The sequence below is a fragment of the Lonchura striata genome, chromosome 1 (assembly GCF_050655825.1).
Source record: "Lonchura striata isolate lonStrDom1 chromosome 1, ASM5065582v1, whole genome shotgun sequence".
NCBI classification, from domain to species: Eukaryota; Metazoa; Chordata; class Aves; order Passeriformes; family Estrildidae; genus Lonchura; species Lonchura striata.
This window is the reverse complement of record NC_140703.1, coordinates 41,001,314-41,027,633: the sequence shown is the minus strand read 5'-3', so window position 1 is coordinate 41,027,633 and position 26,320 is coordinate 41,001,314. Positions and strand designations below refer to the sequence as shown.

General features: G+C 41.8%; 1 protein-coding gene across 17 annotated transcripts in view; it reads right to left on the bottom strand.

The window, feature by feature from the left end:
- HEPHL1 (hephaestin like 1) overlaps positions 1 to 26,320 on the bottom strand; it is a 78,762-nt gene that overhangs the window by 16,632 nt on the left and 35,810 nt on the right. For 4 of the 17 annotated variants that reach the window (XR_014953750.1, XR_014953752.1, XR_014953749.1 and 1 more), the window contains exons 2-9: positions 16,015 to 23,365; positions 7,837 to 8,081; positions 6,842 to 7,054; positions 4,885 to 5,064; positions 3,688 to 3,942; positions 2,802 to 2,970; positions 1,989 to 2,125; positions 1,700 to 1,831 (exon numbers count right to left, since the gene is read on the bottom strand). Coding sequence is in view for 14 of the 17 variants with exons in the window: in XM_085575165.1 (XP_085431291.1) it covers positions 1,700 to 1,831; positions 1,989 to 2,125; positions 2,802 to 2,970; positions 3,688 to 3,942; positions 4,885 to 5,064; positions 6,842 to 7,054; positions 7,837 to 8,081; positions 16,015 to 16,184 (1,501 nt within the window). In the remaining 3 variants the exon portion in view is untranslated. Of the gene's footprint in view, positions 1 to 1,699; positions 1,832 to 1,988; positions 2,126 to 2,801; positions 2,971 to 3,687; positions 3,943 to 4,884; positions 5,065 to 6,679; positions 6,767 to 6,841; positions 7,055 to 7,836; positions 8,082 to 16,014; positions 23,366 to 26,320 lie in introns of those variants that run through there. The other 13 variants (XM_085575125.1, XM_085575106.1, XM_085575137.1 and 10 more) reach the window with 10 other exon arrangements.

The window sequence follows — 26,320 nt, the reverse complement described above, 5'->3', positions numbered from 1 at the left end:
CTTCCACAGTATCCAATACTACTGGATTCATCCTGCAACAGTCCTCAGTGAGGCAAACATTGACTTGGAGTCAAAAGACCTCTGAGACTGACAGGTGTCAAATGCAACATGCCAGAGTATTTCCTGACAGCACTGAAAAAAATCCATATATCTACAGATATCTCTAGATATAAGGTATTTTTATTTACAGTATTTTCACATGAGTAAGTGGCACTTAGACAATGCATAAACTCTGAAAAATTATTTACCCTCAGCATAAACCTACAGGCTCTGCATGTATACCTGCAGGATTTCTGCATGTATACACCTGTAGATGTAATGGAAATCCCCGGCACAAGAGTTAAAAGGTGAGAAGGAGGGGAAGGCAGATTATTGATGAATCTGGAGTCAGGTTTCTCTCCAAAGACCTAGAGTTGTGCCAGCTCACATCATAGCTGAATTGCAGGTTTGGGGTTGGTTTTGCTACACACTGAACTGTGCAGTGCTGAAGGGCACTATGCCAGGGACTGTTAAATGAAAGCAAAACAGCTTTCCAAGCAGGAAGCTGCACTTCCATTGAAGAGCTATCTCTGACGTGGGTGGCATTAGGATCTGTGCAGATAACTTTAATGCTGAACTTAAGCCATTTATTTTTTTATGTTTTGCCTCCTGGTGAATTTGTTGAGTTACAAAGTCAGGAACAAGAGACAACAATTTAATAAAGCCCTTTGCATTGATTTTATTGTACGATGAGTTTTACATGTTGACCTAATTCTCTCTCAGCACAATTTTCAAAAGAGGGATTATGTCTCATGAGTTTCTTTTGATGCATTGTAGTAGAAGCAAAGCAATTTAGGCAACAAGAAAATTACATTCCTTTTTAGTGCTGAAAATGCACTTTTTCAGAGACCACAGCATTATCTCTGTAGATGCTATGAATGTGATTCATCTCACCTTAACTGGGCCATCTCAAGCTTAGCTCCTAACTCAAACTCTAGACTTCTGTGGTGGTGGAGACAGAATCACATCTCCAGAGGGTCTTCTTGTTACTGACTCTAAAAGGTGCCTACCAATTAACATGATATTTAACATTTAATAGTTATACTTAGATGATAGACCCTGTATTTGCACAAAATGAGAGGAAGAATTTCATAAATGCTCCATTTCAGCATTTATGTATTTATGAGAATTAATAAGGATTATCACTGCTTTGTGATATGTTCCAGAGAAATCAGATAAAAGCTGCCTTTGAAACTATCCTGAGAGTTAAGCAAGGGCAATGGCCAGCCTGGATTAGAGAACTGGGAGTGGTGCAGCTGAGACCATGTGGATAGCTATAGGCAAAGACTCAGCAGGGCCATCATGCCAGATCCTAAGAGTCATAATCCTTGAGCATGTCCAGAAGTAATCCACTCCTTGAAATGGAGCAATATTAGTATAGAACTAAGAGAAATTGGATTGTACTTGTGACTTTTATTCAACATAGGCCTCAGCTAGTTTTAGATATCTTGTCTGGCACATATCCAAGGAGAAGAACCATCACATTTGCAGACTGTGGGGTCCCATTGATTGTGACATGAAGGGTAGATTCAAAGGAATCAAATCATCCTTTCTGTGCCTTGGTATCCATGAAAGGGCAATCACCCTGCAGAGCTCAGCAGCAGATTTTTGGACTCAAGTATTGTAGATATTTAAATCCAGTAGTGAAGCCAAAACTTACCATCTAAATAGGGAGCACCTTCTGACAGCTTGCTGAAGCTTACACCATGCGCCATAATGCTATAGCTTCTTCTGGCCTTGTTGGCAAAAGTAACCAGCACTGTATCTCCCACTTCAGCTTTTATAACAGGGCCTTAAAAAGAGAGTGGAGGAAGGTATTAGAAGGATTGCTCTCCAGCACATTTTTACCAAAAGAAGAGAGAGCTGCATGCACTAAATTCCCCTCTCAGTCCAGATGGTTCAAGATTTAAACCTGATGTAATGACAGGAGGGGAACATATTCACTGTACCAAGTATTCCCAGGTGCTTCATGTCCTCTGACCAAGTCTTCTTACTGAACGTTGCATCAGTATATCCCACATAGTGAACTTTCCAGTATTGTCCTCCTATTCTGTCAGTCCCTTGTGTGAAATATGTTGCAGATTCACTGTGGAATTAGCAAATCGGACTGGTTAAATAATTGAAGGTTCAAGCAGAACACTTCATTTCAGATAAAGTTATTACTTTAGACATAGGGAAAATGGCCCCCAAGTTACTAATCTCCATACACTTTCCTAGCACATGAAGAAAGATATTACTGGTTTGAATTTGCCAACAAATGAGCATTCATTGTACATTGGACTTTTATGTTTAACCCTGATTTACTTAGGGAGACATCTATATCAACTTACCTTAGGGCAAGAACTGTGCACAATGTGTGTCTAATCATTGCTGGCTTTTCTGGGAGACACTATAATGCAATTTGTCTCCATCAGTAATATCGGGGGGGGGAAATTCTGCCACTGTGGCACCTCTGAACTGCATTGATTGTACGTGTGAAAGCTGCCTGAAAAGCCTCGATGAAGAGTCATTAACTGTGCAGAACTTGGCGTGCCTCACTTTCCCCGTGGATTTAATGCAGTAAGATAAGTGCTTCCAGAAGGCACCTTGGAGCATCACAGTTATGCATCTAGTTTCCTGACAAGGCTGTTTAAATCCATTCCTCCCTGCCCCTTTCAATTAAAACTAATGACAGTACAGGACCTAGCCCATGTGAATCACTGGGGCAGTGTCACACAGACTCCTGAAACTAAAGCACAATGGGAGTTGACAAGAAATCTTACCTGCCAGTGGCGTTCAAACCCTGCCCAGTGAATTTATCATAACCGTCAGGTCCATAATTCCAGAGAACTTCTTCAGCAGCAATATAATATCTTCTCATATGACTGATTGGTGAAGAGTGAGACAGGTTTTTCTGGCAGATCTGAACATCATATAGTGCCTCCATACCACCTGGGAGAAGAAAGATATCTGCAAAATAGTATAGTCTTCCCCTGACTTCCACTGAAATACAGACTGATTATTTCTGCTGACACTATTGCTTGCCAAAATCGGGTCTGTTTTGCCTGATGCAAACCCCACTGGAATCAATGTGTAAAAATTCTCCCAAATCGTCTCTGCTATGATAACTATACATTGCCTGCAGCCATGACACCAAATTTATGATACACTCTTTTGGGGTCTTGCACCGCACAAATATCACATCACCAACAAATTCCTTTGCATAATGGTTTCTGGAAACACTGCCAAGTTTTGCCCGATTTCCATAAGTCAAAAAGCTATTAAGTGTTCAGCTGGCATGATTTTTTTTATGCATAAATACTTATCTATAACAAAAAAAAACGTGTTGAAAAATTGGTGTTCAAAGCTCCTCTCATTGCTCAGCAAAATCTCAGGTTTACCCAGGAAGCATAGTGGCAGTGCTGGGTGTAGCAGGTCTTCCTCACATGAGTTACACGGCCAAGTCACTCATATTAGCTGAAGATTTGGCCCAACATGCATCATTTCTGGTGACAAAACTCATAATCATGATGTTTATCTGCTGAAACAGTTGCAAATTGTTCCGAAGTCACACAAAAAAGTGTCAAATCCTGCTTCCTCTGGAAACATCTCCCAGTTTTCTCTTCCAAACATAACAGAGGCTGATGAGGGAGGTCTATAGCAGCGTACCTCGTAAGTGCTCATTGACCTGGCAGGTTATCAGCCACCTCCCGGGGCTGCCAGGAGTCATCTCCGCCGTGATGAACGTCGCTGGGAAGAGACCGACCACATCTGCTCTCTGGTCTCTGCTAGTGAACGTGTGGCCGTAGAAATAAGCAGCGTGGATGTCTATCTCGCTTCCCATGCCAAACAAGTGCCAGGACATGGAAGTGTCAGCACACATCTCCAAGCCGGGGAGATTGCCATATATATAACCATTAATAGCTAAAAACAAAAGTATGAGACTTTATGAGAGGTGAAAGAAAAGTGCGTCTGATCCCATTTCTACGGGTGATCCTTTCCTGCTCCAGAAAATAAACTACCTGGATGTTCACACTAAATAAGGCCCTCATGGGCACTTTGATGAAGAGTAGCATTTTGAACATATGTCATACTTCTCTGTATGATCAAATGCCCCAAATTCTCTGTTTGTGTCTGTGAAAAACATCCTCGGTATATCAAGATGTTACAAAGGCCAAGTCATCACTAAAAAGCCCTGATAATGAAGTTAACTTGTTCTGCAGTTACTTAGCATGGCTGAAATCTATTTCCTCTTGTCCTACGTCATAAATATACCATTAGATGCCAGGCTCAAACAATTTAGATTTGAAAATTTTATCAGCCAAATCAGTGAAGTCAGCTCTGTCTTCCTCAGCTTCCACATCTGATAATTTTTCAGGATGCTAGGAGAATGAGACTCATATTTTGCAAAATACTTTATTTCCTAGGCTCCCTGGAGCAAACAAAATATACAGGAATATCTGGAATTAATTTCTTACACCAAATGTCCAAATAACACAAAGTTCCATTGGCCAATGTATCTCTGAAGGGCAGCAGTGGTTATACCAGCCAGCCCATTCTTTCAATACACACACCTCAAATTGCTTTGCAGCTTTCTTTGCTCTTTTCACAGCTGGACAAAAATCTGTTGCCTAAGATAAAATGCTAAACAAATGTCAGAGCTGGGCATGAAAGCCAAATCGCCTTTGTGCAAGTGTCATGCTGTTTTTAGGGAGAGGATTTTATCAACAGAGTAGTTCAACATTCTGACCCATTCCTTGCTGACACAGATAAAGGAGAGACATCACAGGAGACAGAAAGTCCTAATGAATTGAAAAGAGCCTGGTTACTGCTGTAGGTAACCATTTACTCAAAAGTCCTTCTCACCATGCATTCGGTTGCTGGTCTGGAAACCTTCATCCTCTTTGTTAACTGTGTCTGGTTCTAAGCAGAAGGTGTTTATATTCTCATCGAGGTACCAGCTGAAGTTTTCATCTACAATGCTAAACATCAGGGCAAAAGCATTAGCAGCACCAGTCCTTTCTATTGTGATGTCATCTGCAGTTCCTAAATTGCAAACAAAAAGGAAAGTGATAAAAAAAGCCTGGGACCAGATTGAATCTAAATATGACAATAATCTTGGCACACTTGAGGAGATACAGTTCTTTGCCCACAGTCTGCAGGGCAGGATGAATTTCACCTAATTTTGCTCTTCTAAGGCATTTTGACCCCCCTCCAATAGACTTTGAACAGATGAGTGCCTCCAGAAGGCAAAGCTAAGCTAAGTCAAGCTGATATTTCAGCATGTCTTTGGCCTGACATGAGCACAAGTACCTGCCAATATCTGTTGTCCCATTTCCCCACTCTTTGGCCCTCTGCATCTAACCCTGTCCCTTAGTCAGTGTCAGATAACATCTGTGTTCCTGCACAGTGAGCCAGTGAGCTGGATCTATCCAGAAACCAGTGACTCATGGGGTTTTACGACAAGGAATTAAGGAGTAATGAATGAGTGGTAGCCTGCATTTCTGTTGCACTGAAATGAATGCTGAACTATACCCCCCAGAGTGGCCCTCTGAATGTGGCTCACTCTCCACAGACTGACAAGGAATCCACGAGAGTTATCTAGGACTAGATACTTAAATTTTAAAAGGCTGAAGACAGGATGAACAAAATTTATTCCAGCTAAGTTCAACATCTCCATCCCTGTATCTATTTGGGGAGCAACCTGAGACCCTAGGACTGGTGATTCTGATGAGTCTGTTGTTATCCTCTGGTGGGTGTAGACTTCATTCCAATCAGTCTATCTCTGATCCCATGAAAACTTTCCCTTCCTCTGCCTTCTCCAGGGGGAAACTCAGAGTCTTGCTCTCAGCCCTGTGTCCACCACCACCAGCTGGAGGACTACATCATGTAGATATCCTCCATCATGACTTCAAGGCCAAACATGGAGATAATCTGGTCTTTCAGGCTAGGATTGTTTGGAATATGCTGTCTCCTAGCTTCATATGTTATCTTGTAGTTATCAGCTCAGTGTCACATACTCAGTTCTGTGGATTTCAAAGGCTCTTAAGGAGAATGTAAGTCTGAGATATTTTAATTGTGTGAGTTAAGCTGGAAACCAGGCCTTTCTTTTCCACATTGAAGTCTTTATCTTCTTCATATATAGAACCTATTTCACTTAGAAGTACTGCATATGAGATCAAGGCTGATTTTTTACTCTAGGAGTTACTGAAAAGAGGTGGCAGAGTTACATGTGCCCAGGGGGAGAGGTGGCAGTGGCTCAGCTGATAGAGAAGGCTGGTTCATATATCTCCAGCACAACAATAGCAGACTATAAAATACACAGGAGAGGCTGTTCTGTGCACATCCCCACAAGGTTGTAAGATATAACTTGTAAACAAAAATAAATGCATACTCTCTATGTGGAAAAAATTACAAAGACTGGGCTTTCAAATATGTAAATGCTACTGCCAAATTCACCCACCCAGCTCTAATTTGTTTTCCTGAGCAATAAATCCTTTGTTCATCCTGAAATTTTCTCAGTTTGGGAATACTTGTTTTTGGTCTTGGTCACGATGGGATGGTCACTGAGCATGCTGCAGTCCCTCCACCAGCCGAGGCAAATCTATCGTGAAGCCAAAGGGGAGCAGGAAGGGGGTTGTCCCAGAGCTACAATACCTACCCTGGGATGCTCCTGGAATGGCCCATCTATTCCTTGCCCCTTTTTATGGGCTATGTAGGGATAGACTCTAGACCATCATGTTTAAACCTGTAAGCAAAAATGACTGTTAAGATGCCAAGCTTGGCAGAGGGTCTTGCTCTATCAGTGTTTCTAGCTCAGTACCTTTTTTACACACCAGCAGAGGCCCAATTAAACCAGATGCAATATCTCTTGGTGTGTCAATGTGAGAATGGTAAATCCAAGTCAAGCAGTTTGAGTCTGCCAAAGTCGGGGAATAATCTTTCCTTACTGGCCATGTGTATGTGTAATTTCCACCGGGAACAACAAAGTCGTCCTCTTTGCTTTTACCACCAGTTCCATCAGGATAAAGTGCTCCTAATATATAAAAAGGAAAAAGAAAGACTTTAGCCATACCCTAGTTGTTTTTGTTAAATAAATGGGTCATTTATTCTATTTTAACTTGCATTTATAAAATAATAGCAGCATTCACAAATACAGAATCATTGAGAAACTTTGAAAAAACTCCTAATTTCTATCAATCTCACCACAAATATATTGAGAGTTAAAATCAATTTTTTTATTGGTAGATAAACCTTTAAAAATGCATTATCAGGCTCTATTTCTTCCTAGTCTCTTCACTCTTATCAGTCATCTAGAATTTTGTCATCTAACAGTGTGTATTTTTTCACAGGAAACTGATGAGAATACTGACTGTAGGCACATCCACAGAATCCTCTAACAAAAATACACATGCATAGGTCTGGGATTCTGAAAATTAGATCATGTCTGTTATAGGCTAAAAGAGAGGAGAACATTTAGTTGCAAGAACTCCATCTATTTAAATAGACTAGAGGCAGAAGGAAGGAGGGAAGATGTTTTGGTGGGTTATGATTCAGAAAAATAATTCAGGCAAAAAGACCCATCTAACCTGTTTCAGTACTGGGTTTATCCCAGGTGTTGAAAGTTTGTGGCAAAAAGTTTTGAGATGAGGCTGTTCCTGGTTTTAGTCATCAGCTGCAATTACTGATGAGTTTATGAGAGGGTGATCTAAAGTCCTCTGATGTCAATGTCAATAACAATAAATACTGGGACAGACTTGTAGCCATGATATTAGTTACTCCAGGGAAAAAGAGAGGAAAAGCCAAGCCAGATTTTACCTTCAGAATCCTTGTCATAGAAGACCCCATGTGGGTGCACAGAGTATGGGCGGGAAGCAAAGTTTTTCAGATGGATGATAAAGACATCCTCTTCTTCTGCCTTCAGGACTGGGCCAAGGAACCCCAGCCATGCTGCTTTGGGGATCTCCTGGGAGTAAGTGTCATCTGTGAATTGCCTAAAAATAGCCTTTTTGTACACACGTCCTATCCGGTTGGCTCCTCTTGTTGCATACACTCTTGCAAACCTAGCGTTGGGAAGGGAAAATTTGAGAGACAGTAAACCTGTCTTAAGAACAGATCAAATAACTGGTGCTTGCAGTGCAAATAAATAGTTCCCTGGGACACACCTCATGGCTGGTGGAATTGAGTTAAAGCTCAGGAGTACATCAGGACAGGACTAGCAGGGTCCAAGCCCCTTTATGTACAGTAACAACCATCCCACTTTCAGGTCTGGTCTTTAGCACAGTTGCTCCAAGCCTTCATAGAGGACCAGCCATTCAAACCTCAGCCTGCTCAATTTTAACAGCTTCTCCCTCGTTTGAAGGTTTGAAACCTCACCTCTGAAAGCATGACTATTCAGACGGAAAATAAAACGAAATTAAGATTTTTCAAAGCCAGTAAGAGAGATTCTAATCAACCAGATCAACTCCCTGGAAGAGTAGCATTAAATGTATTTTGCATGAAATGCATAACTTCCACATTCCAAAGTCTATGTTTATAGCAACTTCAAGTGATGGAGAACCCACCATATGGTCAGTGGTTAACACATTATGACTTTTAAACACCTGCTCCCTTCAAAGCCTAAATTGCATTCGCAGTCTAATAGCATCCAGCTCCACACTCCAACCACTGGTTCTAGTCAAGTTCTCTCTCAGATCAAAGGAGCCACATACCATCAAAAACTTCTTTTCTATGCAGGCACTTGCATAAGATTTAATTAATTGACTAAATTGCCTCCTACCCTTCTGGACAAACATTGACACTCTTCATGCCACAAATCTTATGCAAAGCTCTCTTTTTGAAAGCAAGTATTTTTCTATCTCTGTTGAAGTCTGAACACAAGAACTCACACAATAGGCAAGTAACATTACACCTAAGGCCACAGTTGCTCCCAGTCAGTATTTCTTACATAACTGGGAATCAGTTTTGCCCTTTTAACTATATCATACTGATGACCCATGTTCATCCTATCTGTGATGATATAAAATCCATTTTTTAATTCTCTCCATGTTATAGCTGGTAAATATCCCTAATTATATCACTTCATCCCTAATTATAACACTCGATGAAGGCAAAAATTAAACCCTTTGCTACATAGCAAGCAAGGGATTGTATGGCCAATTTCAACATAATTGACCATGAGCTATTCTGTGCCCTGAAGATTGATTGAACTTTCATGCTTCCTAAAAAATTCATTAAAAAGTGAACTAAATTTTCCTGAAGTATCACTGGCAGAAATAAATTAATTTCATATTTATTGTGGGGTTTTTGACTGGTGAGTTCACTTGCTTCACAAATTTTGTTTAGATTCTTTTGTGAAGTGCAAGCAACTGAAGTGATGGATATCACATAAGTTGAAAGGCATGATTTGCTTTAAGTTCTTCACCAAAACATCCAGTTCTCCCTCTACCCAAACCTTTCTATGATTCTGTGATTTCTATGACACCATAATAAACAACATCTCCCACCTGTGGTCATTACACTCCCACGATCACTGTCTAAAACAGATCCCTGAAGTTGTCCAGATATAAAAGCCTCCAAAAAGTACACTTTTTCATTTGAAATGTGCAGTTTATATGAAGACACAAGTTTTGGTAGCAATTAAAACATTGTCAATTATATTGCTGGGACAGAAACAGTAGGGTAGAATTGGGGGGAAGAGGCAGAAGCTTCTCATTCTGCTCCTTCACAGAATAGCATATGCTGGATAAATACACCCCAAAAGAAGGGTTAAGGAATGAGTTGCCAGGAAATCTGGATTTTCAGTGAATTAGCAGGTGTCTGTAGTCTGTGGACATAGCAAGACCTGTCAAGTCACATCACATTCACCAAGAAGATACCTTCTATTGCCTGGGGGAAGAGCTGCTACCAGAGTGTTTACCAAGAGTAGGAGGTGGTGTCAGTAAGAGTGCAGTGTAAATGTACATTTCCTTACCTCATGGCAATGTATTCACATGGCTATCCCTAATTCAAATTATGAATTGATTTTTTTAATAGTTTATAAGAAATTTTCTGTAGAAAAATATCAAATCAATTATTTTCAGAAAGTCCCTCTTTTCATGAGATATTTTTCATCAGGTTTTTTTTTCCACTTTCACCAGCCACTAAATATTTTGGTGCAATGGCACCATGCTTTTGCCATGATGACTGTATCTTTATGTCCAGACAACATTGCACACTCTTTCATAACATTTCTGGGATACACTTCTTTTCTGAAGAAGGAGAATTGTACCCCAGAAAAATTAACTTTTTAGTCAGGCTTTGTTAAATGCTTCACATGACCCTAGCTCCTTTAAATGCATAGACTGTGATCCCAAAATCCAGTTAGTTATCAAAGTTCAAGAAATTGCCATAAGAAAACCCTCTAGGCTTAGGCAGTGCCTAAAGCTATGCTATAATATCTGTATCTGTACTTGCCTTCTGCTTAAAGCCATCTAGAAGTCAGGAAAAGTCTTTTAGTGGCAGCTTTCTAAAAGGAGGACTGTTCAAATGGGTGCAATGGCTATCAGCTGCAGCCAGACACAGTGTAGGTGATGCTCTGTCTGTACAGAGATGTATTTTCAGCACATCCTTTTGGTTGCCCTCAGTATCTGAAAACAGAGCACTTAGGTTGTGAGTCCTGGTGGCTTTTTGATGCTTCTGTCTGAACCTCTTCCACCTTTCTGATCTTGTGCAGATGTAAGAACTGCTCCTCTAAATTTTAACTATTTCCCTCTATCTCAGTTGTCAGCTTGCATAAAGTCTGCCTTCATGTGCATAAAGTCATGGTGCTCAGATAGCCTTTCTTCCTACAGTAAAGGAGAATACTCCATCCTCTGGGGTAGTACCCATGCAAACTTCCTAAATTCCTTTTCATCTTCTGTGGTCATGCCAGTCTCGAGGCTACATATAGAGATAAGCAGGTTTGCAAATTGGCATTAAAAGTCTTGTTCTGACTGAGAACGACATGCAAATCCTGCCTTTATTTCTGTGTCTGATTTCATTTTGGTGCTTGACCCCTCTCAGCACTTCCAAAGCTCCAAGAAAAGTTGGAAATGCACCTGAGTGGAACAGGGAATTATTAACAGGGAATTAACTCTAGTTCTTTAAAGTAAGTGTAAGCATAATTATAGAAATCCAGTTCCCTGCAATGACAAGCAATACAAATCTTCCACAGAAAGAGTAAAACAAGAGTGTCGTGTATATTCTACTTCAAATCAAAACTAGACATGCAAACAATCTGACATTTCCAGGTAGATCCATGTGTGAAGCGTAATTTCTACACCCATTTCTTTTATCACACAGAAGATGTGTTTTGCCACAATTTTTACTGGGTTTGTGTTACCTTTGATCTGAAGGCTACAACATAACACAGGTTATGTTTTCCAAGTGGTGCTTGCATGAGCACTGTGTTACAGTGAGCAGAAAGAAATGGGAAGATGCCTTGTGCATAGACAAGTAAACAGCTCTTCAGTAGTCTGGAGACAGATACTCACAGATAAAATTTCAAAGCCTCTTGAGTTTGTTTGCTGCTGTAATCACCACTGAGTGCCAAAAAACAGCACTCAGAATAACTACTAGATGTAGAGTCCCAAATTTTCTCCTGTGGTTAACTTTCTCGCTAGCTACTGTATAGTCCTGGGTGCAAATGCACGCAAATGCAAAATTTATTTTTATTTATTGTTGTTCCATTAAAGTCCCATTGACTTTACACTCATAACCATTTAAACAACCATCTTTATGGGTTTATTCCCTAAAATCTGTAGATGGTGAAACCTTCCTTATTCTCCACACTCTTTACATACCCTGTGTTTGGGTTTATAACCATTTTATTTCCTCAAAGGTCCTGATTTTTCCCGTGGCTAAAATAAGCCAGGGCAGTGCCAGGATAGGGCTCCAGACTGACACAATTGTTTTAACCCCTGGGTCACGTAACCTGTTCAAGGTAACTCTCCAAGAAACCATTACTCCCAACTCATTTTTTTAAATGGCGCCCTAACCACAAGGCGTCAAACAACAAAGCTGAGTGTCCTCAAAAGACAGAGACACAAAGCCCTCAAAGGATGTTTTTAGGCTTTTTCTGACCCACATGAGCCACAGAGGTCAATAAAATCCATGAAATCTTAGATGAGGCTCTGAGGTGTCACTGGTGTGGTTTGATGGCTTCCCTCCTACAATAAACTTGCCCCCAAAGTCAGTAACAAAGCTCCTCTCAGGCTTCATTAGAGGCAGGATTTCACCTCAAATACCCTTTTGATGTTGACCCTTCCCACAATGATCATCTCTGCTGTTACAATTGCGTTATTTGGCCTCATAATGACTCAGCCATTAGTGTAGCATCTGTGACGACAGTTTCACCATCATTTCTCTGGGTGGGATCTCCTCACAGGCAAATTGCACAAACTGTGTTCAATGCTGTGCTAACAAAAAACACCAGTTAGTGTTGGTGGGTGAAAGACTTGGCCCAGATAAATAAATGTAGGATTGGTGCCCTAAAGAGAAGGGATGAGCTGCTCCATCAGGCAAAACTTACTAACATCTACCACCAGCAGAGCAATATTTAAGAGTCCATCATATAAACTCGTATCAAAGTAATTTCAAGGGATTGTCAACTAAACTTTTATCCTGAGGGCTGAGCTACAGTGGGGAAACAATGACTGATGGATGTCAAACCATGACACCTAGATACTATTCTCCTCTTGAAGGGCCATTTTCCATGCGGCCATTACAGAAAGCAGAAAACATCCAAACATAACCTCCTGCAGCAGCAATACCCATGCTCAAACTCACAAAATGTCACAGGGATCTGCAGCACATCCAGCAGCACTGACAGCACTTGCACCCTGTGTGTCTAGTCCAGCATGGTTTGATGCACCATTTATGTCAGGTGGGAAGGGACGCTGATCCCCTTCACAGCTCGCCTATGCTGTAATCTGGACCTATGATTTCCAAAGCCCTGTGTGCTCCAGAAAATGTAAGTTACATTTCTGAAGGGAGAACAGAGAGTGAAATGTTTTAGTTTTACTCACAACACTCCAAAATTTGAGAATTAGTAGAACAGCTTGAGGTGTCGAGCTTAGACAAGACAAAGGGAAGAGGTGAACAGACTCATTAGTCTTTTTGCTTTAAAATTACTGATGTCCAGCAAGATACCTGTGCAAGCAGCAGGCTGGCTCTGGAGCACTGCAATAAGACAAGGCATAATAAAAATAATCATCCTAGCAGAATAATTCTGCTAAGACAGGGCTCATTTGGGCTAATCAGCTCTGATGAGAGGCAGTCTGTTCAGCTCACACCCAGGCAGGTTCTGATGCAGCACTAGGATTCCTGACTCCAGAGGCAGCTCGCTCAGCACCAGCACAGCAGGAACTGAGCATCATAGTTGTGTCTGGTGCCAGAATCTTCTCACCTGGTTTCTAGCCCTATGCTTCAGCTACCAAAGCCCACTTTATCCTCTTTACTACTAAAAATGAAAGGCTGAGGAAGATATTCTTGACTTTGGCAAGCAACATTGAAAATCGTCTCTTAAATGTTACTATCTGATCCAGGTAATGTAACACTTTCCATTGCATACTTGCTAACTCAGGATTTTCATTAAGTACTGAGGAATAAGTGGTTTTGATTATATCTCTGTGGGCTAGCTGGAATCAAAGGGAACATTCCTTTTTGTGTACGCACCAATTCTTTTAAAGATAATCGGCTTGTCTGCAACCTCTTTATCTTCACTGCCTTCTCAATACAGCTGGGACAGTGCCCCATCAGATGGGTGCTGTGAGGATGCTCCGCAAGGTGAGAAGTGCTTGGCTCAGCCAGCCTGAGTGTTGCTGCTTGCAGAACAGACATGGCTCGAAAGGCATTCCAGTCCCTACCTGGAAACTGATCCTTAAACTTTGCTTATGGAACTACATTTTTTATAATATCCGTAGGAACCAATTCATTAGTTGAAAAGTAGCCCATTATTATACTGTTTTAAATTTACATTGGAGATTATCCTAAAGAGCTGAATAGTCAGAATAGCTATTTCTGGTTCACTATTTAACCCACATACTTATGAAGACACTATTATTCCAGAATACAGCACTTTACACAACTCAATACAATTTAAAAATGGAGTAAAATAACAAAAATCACTTAATTATTTTGCATGTAGGGAATTCGTGGGAAACATCTCCCCAGCTTTGAATGTGTACTCTAGATGAAAATCCTCTGTGGGTAAACCTTTTGTAATTAGCATTCTGTAATTATTACATTGCCATGATGACTGAAGACATAAAGTATCTTCCATCCCTGTGTTGCCAATTAGTAAAAAAAATTGCATTTATGTCACAAACTTAAATGTGCCACTTGATGTTCATGGAGCACAAAGTGCACACAGCCTCAAAAGTACAATTTACAGAACAGATTCCAATCTCTCTGTGGTATCTCTCTATTGAATACCTCTCCACTGAAGTGGATTTATAAGTAGCTGCTCTTCAGTTAATGCTGAACTACTCTGTAGTGAGAGATCTTCTAGTTTATTGGCTGGAGAAAGTTATCCTCTGCTATAAAGACTAGGACAGTGAGAAATTCAGGTATTTAATATAAATTAGGAATAATTTTGCCAGTAAAGCTTTTTTCCGTGGGCTGAGAACTTAATTCTACCTATAAATGTAATACCTATTGACCTGGACACCATCTGGGACTTCTAGCTATTAAAAGCTTAAGCATAAATTTGTGTTGAAAAATAAAACTCTTTCTCATCTCCTTCTTGTGACAACAGTTTCTTTTATTAAATTCATCTGAGAGTGATTCTGAAATTACTTACCACTAGAGACATGTCCAGACTTGCTTGGGATTTCCTGAAAAGTCAGAATGTTCATTTTCATTTCTAGCTTCTGGGACTCAGCATCTAGCTCCCAATGAGCCTCCAAAGCTGGTACAGAGACCAGGATCTCCTTACTTCTTCACAGTTCCCACAATCCCAAGCCTAGACACTGAGGAGGGATCCCCAAAATAACTCTAGTGTGTCAAAAATATCAATGCAATGTTAAAAATATTCCTACACATTTGAATCCCATCATGTAAGAAGCAATGGTTTTAAACAAAATGAGAGTCAATTCAGATGTAAGAAAAAAGTTTTTAACAATGAAGGTGGTAAAACCAGCACACATTGTCCAGAGAGTTGGTGGATGCTCCATCCTTGCAAGCATTCAAACTAAGCTTGGATGTGCCTCTGAGCAACCTGACCTAATTGAAGATGATCCTGACCATGGCAGGGAAGGTGAACGAGAGGACCTTTAGAAGTCCCCTCCAACCCAAATCATTCTTTAGACAGGCACCAGGCATCGGAACCACCTCCATCCAACATCCTGGCCAGCTCTCCTGCTCTGGGAGGAACACACAGACATGCCCCCAGCCGTGTGGGCATGCAAACATACACCTGTTTCACTGGCCAAGGCACGATTCATCACAGCGCTCACCTGCACTCCCCACTTTCAGAGATCACCAGGAATTCTGTCTGACCATTCACTCTTGTGTATCTAAGCACATATCTATACACATTTCCAAAATGGAAGTCCTCACAGTTGTATAGATTGCATGGATATAAGGACTTGTGTCCCATTCGTAGGTACTATACACATCTGAATTTCATAATATCTTACCAAGTTTCCCAAATTTTATCAGGGAAAATACTTTAAATTATGTAATATGCCAGTAAATTTGAGCCCACACTTGATGCTTTTTTGACAAATATCAGTTCATTAACATCCTCTTCAAATGCATGCTAGATATCACCTTTCTTAATCAACCATAATGGAAGAGAAATCAATCGAAGTCTACTCTTGCCTTGAAACTGAATTCTCACCTATGACAACATCATCAGAATAAAGAGAAGGAAAAGGCCATCTTAAGACATTTGCAGCAGAATCACCACATTAACCAACTTTGTTTCGGAGTTGTTGGTACATCTCCAGCTTATCAAAGCCCCCAGTCACTTACTTGTCCTCCAAGAGGCTTTGCCCTGTGATCAGATTTTTCCCAGAAGGTGCATAGTCCCAGTTCTCCTCCACAATCCCAAGGTAGTAAGTTCTGGTCTTTGCTTCCACCAGCGCCCACAGCCAGAGGAAGCCCAGGGCACGGAGGCGGCCACGGCGCTGCGCGGGAGGCATTTGTGGTGGTGATGCGAGGCTGGCACGGGCAGGCAGCAGCAGGATGCACCACAGGGAGCTCACCCCTCCCTCCCTCCCTCCCAGCTCTCAACAAGTAATAAATAAGGAAGGGACAGAGCAAAGCTCCTCCTTTCCAGCAGGTTAGGACTGGGATAGGTAGAGAGCCAGGCTATGCAGAGCAGGGAGAAGGTTGCTGTCATGGCAGGACCTTTGCCAATCCTTTGGTTAGTGAGTAAATTACTCACTTACCTGTCCAGGCTAGAGCCAGTTGGTAGTTTTTAGAAGTCTGGATGCTTTTTAGTCCTTCTTTTTCCAGTCTAGGTGATATGATATACTGGGACAGAGGACGGGTTAGTGTTTTTGACATCCTTGTAAAAACCCTGTTTAATTTTTTTTTTTTTATTTTAACTTCTTGATCATGACTGAGAATTCTAGAAATAGCATCTTGTTGCCTTATTTTTTCTTTTTAATGACATAACACTAAGGTATAATCCAGCATTATCAGAAAGAGCAAAAGAATTGGCCAGTACCTCTCGTAATTTTCTTATCTATCTATTTATTAAGACTGCAATTGATTTGAATATATTCAGTTTTAGAGTGCCCAAAATTAAGTACCTTTTTACAGCATCCCTGGAAATTAGAGTCCTTATAAAAGTCTTTCCATTTGGACACCTAAGAATTAAGGCACACAAAGATCACCCTTTTATTAACCCTGGTAATTAACATGCCCACGTAGCTCTCTAGAAAATCACTCCCTTGCTTCATAGCTTAACCTCTTCTAAGACGATATTTGTGTTACCATCTTGGCAAAGTCCAGTGGAAATGTATACTTGATAGGATAGGATAGAGTATTTTAAACCACTTAGGAAATTTTCTAAAAAATATCATATAGGTAACAAGGCATTTTGCAAAATCATACAGCTCTGTTCCTAATTTTTAAGTGACTACAGGTATAAAAAAAGTTGAAGTTCTGAAATAGAGTTCTTGAGACTCATTGCAAGCTTAAACAGTTGTGAAATTCCCCTTTTAGGTCAAGAACTATCTGACGTCTTCCTGTGGAACTTAACAGTTATCCATGACTAGGGATGCAGGAGGCTTCGGAAACAGATGTGGAAGTCACAGGTTTAATGCTGTCCACCAGGACGTAGCTCAGTGATGTGAACAATGTTTTATGTGGCAGTCGGGTGAGGTTCACCCTCTGGCATGTGGCAGTGATGGCCATGACTGTGGTCAGCTGTGCTGAGCTCCCCACTCCTCAGCAGTGTGCAGGTGTTTCTGAAGTCACAAAGGACAACTCAAAAAAACAGGTGCTCTTCACAGCAGCCCACCTCCAGCCACCTGGACCTTAATAGGTCTCATCTAAATCAAGAGACAAGGCACACAGACATATGCAGTATTGTGCTAAAGAAGGTTCTGGTGGTTTTAGGCTATGCTTTCCATTTCTTTAGCTATGAGGATTGAAAGCCCAGTATATGTGCCAGTCAGACAAACTGCAAAGGGTCAGCTTGACACAGCTACAAAAGCAGGAGTCCCTTGGCCCCCAGAATTCTCTCTGATACATGCTGATGTTCATTTGGTCATGTCAGTTAATCGATGAACAACGAGGAAGAGGAGAGGTGATAGGACAACGCAGGTGTTGTGCAACAGGACAATACAGGTGTAGAGAGATGCTGATCCTCAGAGGCAGCACCTGCAGTCTTCCTGATAACCTTGGACACCTTGCTGATCTCTTCACTCTTCTGCTGCTTACCACACGGTGCCCAGCCTCTTGTCTTCTCACGTCAGTCTGTATACTCTTTTCCAAAACACTGATACTCACAAATCATCTTCCTTTTCCACTGCTTTGTTGTGTCACTTTGTTGCACTACTCAAACGATGATGACTAAAAGCACGGTGATTCTAACAGGTGTAATTGGAAAGCAAAGCAAGCACAATGGCAGTGGGAGCTGAGCCGAGCTCTGCCAGCCCGTGGCACAGCCATGGAACATGCCCCTGGGCTGGGACAGACAGGCTGGGCTGCAGCTGCTGGGCTACAAACTGTGAAAAGGCCAAGGGGACACTTGGAGGCTATCCCACTGGCATCTTTTCACAGGACCTACGAGTACTCCCACTGCCCAGAGGAGCTCTCCTGAGCCCAGGGGAGTTACAAACTTCATCACCTGTCACTCAAGCACCTGCCTTTACAAGAACTCCCGCCTGTTATGCAAATATTCGTTGTCATAATGTAGCAAGTATTTGCATTTGAGTAGGAAATATGTTTATTTATAGGGCAGTGTGCACTTTGAATGAGATTGTGTGGAGTTCGGTTGCTTAAATCAGACATTTGCATACCATTTAGAGATATTTAAGGACTGGGTACAGGGCCAATTTAATCTAGACAATGTTATTATGACTTCCTGTCCGTATGCTTTTTTGTAACTCAAAAATTCTGTTTTATGCTTAAATCTCTGTATATGTAGACTAATATAACATAAATACATCAAGCTAATAGGGAATACGAAGGGGGAGTGTCCAATTCTGAGCTGGCATCTGACTGCATTGTAGTAATTTAAATAATAATAGCGCTATGTCCTAGTTTTTCTATTGCTTCTCATGCACCTAGGATTGGGTCCTGGCTCCTTTCTTGTTAGAATAACTCTTTATAATTCAAATATGAAGTTAATTTATTTGTCTATTACTGTAAAATTTACTTGTGTAACAGGAATAATGTGTAGACATTAACACTCTATATCAGCATTGTGTTGTAAGTCTGGTAAACGCCTTAGCTTGGCTTCAGCACTTAGTGGATCTGGCAACTTCTATACCCTTTGCATCCACACATTAGCACTTAATTACCTTGTCACATCATTAAACCCAGGCACATTTGCATTCCGGGGAGGTGCTGTGGGCGTGACTCTGAAAAAGATGAAAGAACAGCTGTTTTGCCCTTGCATAAGGAAAATTTCTGGGAAGGTCCCTTCCAGCAGTGAGGTCATAGGATTAAATTTGTCACTTTATCCAGGATCCTTTCAGCAAAGGGGTTGGTTGTTGGTTATTCTGAGACTTTCTGTCCCTCTGAAGGCTGAAATTAGAGCATGGCTGGGTTTCAAAGTTTCGCAATGAGAAGCAATGTTCATAGGACCGAAGGGTGAACATCTTGAATACCAGTTTGTGAATGAGCCCTGAATCATGACCAATAGAGCTTTCTTTTCAAGTAAATCAGGAATTATTGCAAGAATTAGCTTAAGTTAGTGCATTGAAGCCCAGACTTGCACTAACTAATGTTAGTGATTAAACTAAAATATTTAAGCTGTGATGGCTGTAAGATCAATGAAGAGAGATGATGGATGCACTGACCTTTGTGAGTTCCTTGAAATTAGATCATAGATGAGTACTTTATTCAGGCTGCCTAGCCTGAAGCCTAGCTTTGGCTCCATTGAGCAGATGATGAGCTGATGTTCATGCAGATTGTCTACTCTGTGATTGTCTACTCTGCTTCATTTGCTTCTTCTTGATAGTAGTACTTCCCATTAATAGCTGGTCCTTCCTGTTGCCTCTGCTGTGTTGGTTTGTGTCTCCATTGCAATCCAGGCTGCGGAGTTGGTTTCCAGCATAATATTGCCCTCAGCTAGTGTTGCCACCAGCCCTGGAGCTGTGCCTGTAGTGACTATCCCAAGGTGACAAAGAGTGTCTGTGATACATCTGGGAACTGAATCCTCCTAAGTTTTGCATCAGCCTTTAAACCAAGACATCCTCTCCCTTCATCAGTTTTCCCATTCTTTGCAGACAAACACTCATTAAATGTAAAAATCTCTTTGTATATCACTTAAAACCAGTTTCTATTGCACTTTCAAAAGATTTTATGAGTTGCAGCAGTAGTGAACAGAATATAAACCTCACGTTATCTTGGGCAGTCGCACAAGGTGCACGTGAATTACTTGAATCTTTTGAGTTCACACTGATAAGTCAGAAATCTCAAAAGGCATTCAGAATTTCTGTATGAAGTTCAGGGTAGGACTTTGGTGAGAAAGGCTACCCTGGAAGCCTTGCACAGCATTTCCCTGGAGCACTCCAAGTCTGAGAACTGGAACTGTTGGAGACAGAAGGACAAAAAAGCTGCTTGAACTCCAAGAATAACAAGGATCTAGTATCAGTGAAGATATTAGAAGTGCAGTTATATCTCATATTACACATGACCCAGTGAATCTGACTCACATCTGCCCAGAAGTCTTTGTGGCAGGATGGAAACTGAACCCCTCCCTCCAGATTCCCATGTCAGAGCCCGCATGGCTCCCTGGAGCTGCTTTCCAGCCATTTGGGCTCAGTCCATGCACCCAGCTCAGGATCACAACTGGGCATTTACCACAGTGCTTGTCTGGACATTATTAACACAGAATAATTTTCTCTGTTCATCTCTGTGTGGACAGTCCCTTTGCAGAACAGCTACTTTGGTACATTACCAGTTGTTGGCAAATCTTGAGGCAAGGTGTGAAATGGAAAAAAGGGCCTCTGCTGTATCAGAGATACACAGACCCTTTCTTTTCTGTCTAGGTTTTGAGCCAAACCCAGTATCTCTCACACCACTAATAAAGTATGATAACATAGATGAATTTAGATTTCAGAGAAACAAATTATACATTTTTAAAAATCCCCTAAAGATATTTCAATTTGAAGAGTGTACAGGAAAGCAATGATGAGAAGAAAGGCATTTAGCTGTGCACCGAAAGGAACTGCAAGCTTGAAGAAATTACAATAAGTTGCCAAATAGGCTGGGCAAGTACAAATTTTTCATCCTTAAGACCCATTAAAACAAAGCTAAAAAAAGTAAGTTTTGATCCTAATTAAGAGAAGCTGTGTGGTAACTCATGTAAATCTGCATTGTTAAAACAAGGTTAATACCTCAACAGAACTTCAAGGTACATTATTTATGAGTTTCCATGGAGTGGTATTGTAGCACTCAACAAACATGAAAGAGCTTTAACGTTACGTCAGCACTGTGGGACAGAACATGTTTATTAACCCTATTATACAAATGAGGAAGGAGGAAGAGTACACAATGTCCAGATCCTCATGAAGCAAGGCCACCTCGACTCCCTGTCCAGAGCTGGGAGCAAGGCTACAGCCCTCCTGGCCCCCAGGCTTTCCCCTGAGCACAAGGCTGGTGGAGATCAGGGTCTTGCTGGACTTCCAGTGTTTGTGGAAGTGATGCTGTGATTGGTTGCATGGTGAACTCTTTCACACACACCTTTGCTGCCTGCCAGCAGGGAGGGCCAGTGCTGAGGTAACCCTGAGCTCTCCCCAGGCAGCTCTGCTGCCTGTCCAGCCTCCTCTAGTCACCCCATGGGCATCATGGGATCCTCTTCCATCATGTCTCCTGGCACTGACCTATTTACTTACTCTAGAGGAAATGTGACCTTTTTGTTTTGCTCCTATGAGATCATTACCTCATTTTCTCTCTGGGTAAACAGGGGAGTTGAGGTAATAAACCCCAGCACTGGAAACCTAACCAGGACTATTTAAAGCAGGTAGCAGAGAAGGTATCAAGCATTGCAAGCAGAAAATAAAGAACTGATGTGATTGCATCTGCTCAAGTGGCTTCAAACTGTTGCAAACTCAATTCTGACAGGCAACCCATCCCTAAGAGTGATATTAAGCTGCATATTCCAAGCAGGATTGTGACATTTTGCTTAGGGTCTGTTGATTAAATAGGAGGGTGTCATGTGAAGTGGAGGAGCTGACAGGAGTTACCTGATGTCCAGACAATTTCTTCTGGCCAGTTTCTCAGCTGGAAAGGAGAAAATGTGTAAAATGTCACAACTTTGTGGAAACATGGATGATTGTCCACAGTGAAATCATGTGATTTATGGGATATGCTGCCAACGCCATTAGTGTCTTTCATCTGAGTCTACAAAGTTTTGCAATAAGGAGCAGCCCTTGCTCTTCAGTGACTCTGATACTTCCTGTTTGAAGGAGCCTATGTTACAGCCTGACAGCCATTCCTGGAATGGAAGCCTTTCAGGCCTGATATTAAAAAGGAAAATAATTTAGCAGCATTAGAAATTCCATAGTCTATGGAAAAAAACCTCTCTCATCCACTAGCCCAGTTACCACTTTGAAGAGTTTGCTGTAGTCTTTCAAAACATCACCTGCCTTTGTTTTATAATTTCATGTCAGTACCAGATCTTACGTAGTTGATGCTATGAACTTCTTCCTTTCCCCTGCTGATTGCAGTCCTGGATGTTGCAGACCACCTTTGTTTTAACAGAGATCTATTTAAGACTCCAGATTTGGGTCAGGACTGTCAGCATCATTCTTTGCTAGAAAGGGCTGTGAACACTGTGGCAGGGCCTGGTAAGGCCACACATTGTATTTAAGGCTGATCAAATTTGCCACCAAAAGGGTTATGAATGCAAGGCAGCACGGTGCAAATCTGGCTGCACCACCCCTGGATCCAAGCTGAAGTGTTTCTGTGCTGGGGGCCGCTTACGTTTCTGAAATCAGGACTAATTCAGAGTCACTCTGGCTTTGCCAACATGGTGTCAGCAGAACTTCCTTCTTTCCTAGTCCACGTTAGCTGTTCAAATGGTAAACTTCATGAATGACAGTGCCTGATGGGCATCTCCAGCCTCTGCAGGGCAGATCACACAGCTCCACAGGCTGTATGTTTTGGAAGTAAAAAGTGGACATCAAACCCCACCTTTGGACACCTCAAAAAGCAGCCTGAGCCTCCTAAGTGCTGAGCAAGCTCCCTCAATGGAGGAAACATGGTTTCAGCTGACTAACTGTAAGCACTCAGTTAGCTTAGCTTCTCCTCCTGTGTGCTCATCTAAAAGTGGGGATGATTGCATCTGACTCCCTCTCCAGGTATTTGGAAGCTAATTTAGTTAATGCTTGTCAAGCACTTTCAGGTCTTCAGATGAAAAGGGCCGCAGATAGGCAAAGCACTGCTATTACTATTAATTATTTCTATTGTGCAAGGAGACTTGAAAGCAGCAAGAGTGATGATTACTTGCTTCCTTTACAAGTGTCAAGACACAGCGCAAATACACAGACGGGGATCCTCCCTGCCCTGCGGTGCTCCTAATCTCACCAGCCAGATCGTCCAGACAAAGAGGGGGAAGCGAGCACCTAGACAAGAACAATGCATGTAGTGACTTACCGCACACGGGTCGGTTTTGCAACACCTGCTTTTTACAAGTGTCCTGTTAGCCAAAGAAAGCACGATATTACTGTTCCGAGGTATTTAAAAATCTCAAGTCAGCATCTCAAAAATGGAAAAGTCTTTCATAAAAGGTAGTAAATGCAAATTCTCCTTGTTTGCCCTCCAATTTTTGAGCAAATCAAGCTTTGAAGTTTTTCTTTGTAGCCATGAGCATTGAAAATATTTCATTAATAAAGAAGTCAAAACTATTCACGAACAATTTGAAATATTTGGATAGGTAGCACAAATTCCTGGTGGTAATAGGTTGCTGTCAAGCAACTGCTCAGCAGGAAGGAAGTGAGCTTGGTGACAGCTCATCCCTCTTCCCTCCCATGTACCTAGTGAATCTCTGACAACTAGTTTTCATTCTCTCCAAAGTACCAGGAGGCTGGGTGTTAGAAGGACCTTGCATGCAGTGATGAGATGCTCCACAGTAATTTGTTCCTTTATCTAAGGCCTGACCAGACAGGCAGACAGATACAGAAGTAAAAAACCCAAGTGGGCGGGTCCCAGACAGATGGTGAACACTCACACACATGACTGTGAAAGGGCTGGCGCTGGCTCGGTGGAGGGACTGGGAAACATGCCCAAGGCCAGTAGCATAGCTGGAGTGGGATGCTCTGGGATGAGATGTGCCAATCTGAGCCATCACACCTTTCCTTCAGAATGTGAAAGGTTACACAGGCAGATTCCGGGTCAGGGAGTGTTAGAACTCAAAATGTCTCTCAGACATTTTTAGAGGTTCCAGGCCTTGGTCAGAAGCATTTTAAACCCTGGCAGGCACCTGAAAAACAGCTGTGATTTTGAGTTTGAGCCATGGAATAAATTACCAACTTTGGAGGTGGAACAAGCAGTCACAAAGGGTTAGATAGCATAGTAAAACTAGTTACAAAGTAGAGGGAATTTTTTTTTGTATTGTACAGAGGGGTTTTAGCACCTGTACAGGTGGTTTTTACTTTGTACATGGGGGTCAGAAGTTCTAAGATGGAGGAAAGTGGGCTGATCCTGTTCTTCCTCCTTCTTCTTCCTTGACTCCATGTTCTTGGTGATGTTGGCAGTCACAGATTGGTTTAGAGTAGAAAAGCACTTTGTAATATAGGTAGTAGGTATTGGGGGAAAACTATAAACATGTAATACGTAATATATCATATAAAAGATAGCAGCAGCCCTGGGCGGGGGGAGAGACAAAGAAGACAGCAGACAGAGAGGATGTCAGGAGTGTTTGTGCCTCTGCCTGGGCCGCTGACCAAGCAGCCGCAGCCCGAGAAGACAATCTTTTAGATAACTAACAATAAACTGCCTTGAGACCGAACAGCAAGAGGCTGCGGAGTCTTTCTTTGGAAGCACGGTTTGGAGGAGAAATTTCACCACCACATGGGACCCCAGAGCAAGGCTGGGGTTCCCACAAGGGAGTACCAGGCTAGCCCAGGGGTCAGGCATCTGCATCCCTCACCTCCTTCACGGTCTGTTTCAGCTCGCCAGTGGAATGAGCTTGTAGCTGGACCTGCAATGTCCTGGATGAATCCAGCAATTGCTGAACCTTCCTCTGACTGCTGTATGAATCCAAAAGGCATTCTTGCTTGCTTTTTCCCATGTAAAAGCACCCAGTCCATTTAGTAACAGCCAGTGAACCAGTGAACATGCTTGGGACAACATCAGATGGATTTTTCTTTTTTTAATATATCATGGGATGAGGATGCCTGATGGAAGACACCACCAGACATGTGCTTTAATTAAACTATTGAACTATTAAAAGAATCCTAGCCTCTTTCAAAAAGCAATTCTTCCAAAGAAGCAGCTGTATTTCTTGGAGATCATAGGGAAATGCCTTCTTATCTCATTAAGCATCTCAAGAATATTAAAAATAGGTTTAAAATGTTGAACCAGCTGTCTTCCATACACCGCTTCTGCTTTCCAGGGCTGCATTTCATCCTTGCACTCCTCCAAGCTCCCTCTAATGGCCATCAACACCATGGGTCATTGTCCCTCTGAGCCATTGCAGGGGAACCACAAAGGCATGAAGTCCTGGCACTGCACAGGTCGAGATGTGCCTGCTGGAGGAGGCCCTCCAGGCTTCTACTTTGGCAGTGTGTGTGCCTTCATCTCTCACCTAGCTTTTTTATGATCCTTATGATCCTGTCTCCACCCAGTATCTTCCCTCTTATCACTTCTTGGTATTCTTGCCTTTCTCCCAGCCTCTGGAGTCTTGCCATCATCACAGAGTTAATGCAGGTCTTGCCCTTAGCTCAGCTCAGACCCACACCTAATATAAAAACTGGATTACACCACCAAGGAATGACATGAGCATACTTCAGTTTGTTCATTTTTAAATCTTGCTTTTGGATCTCTTCCTCATGCTGGCTTAGGAAGGGCTGCCTGGACAGACAGCTTTTGAATATTTCCAGGACTGGATATTATATATCTCCGAGGATGGGGACAGAGAGTTCACCCCTTTTCAGCAAGGACCTTTAATTATGTCTGCCTAATTTTACACACCAAAAAAAATGCCTGCAGCCCACTTTCCTCAAAGTCCCCTTAACCCTCAAAAAAGCCTTGACTCTGCCTTTCAGTGGGCATAGAAACAGTAAAGAATAAATAATTTGAGGATGAAGATTGCTTAATTTCTGGGAAAATCTGGGTGTGTTTGTCTGGGAAAGCAGAGAATCCATTTCAGAAACTAATCCAGTGCTAAGAAATACCTGAAAGTACTTTCCACTTAGGGAGATATTGACTTAATTGCCTCAGGCCCTTCTGCTACATATGTGGAGATTTTAAATACTATCCTGTCCCTCAATGGATGCAAACAACTAACAGCTTTGGAGTCAGCAAAGGGATGGATTGTCCTTTCTTCAACCAGCCAGCACCAGCTGGAAAGAAACAAACCTCAGGATCTGAAAATTTTCAGCTGTGTTTCCAAAGGCTTATCCAATTTTTCCACATATATTAATTTCTTTGA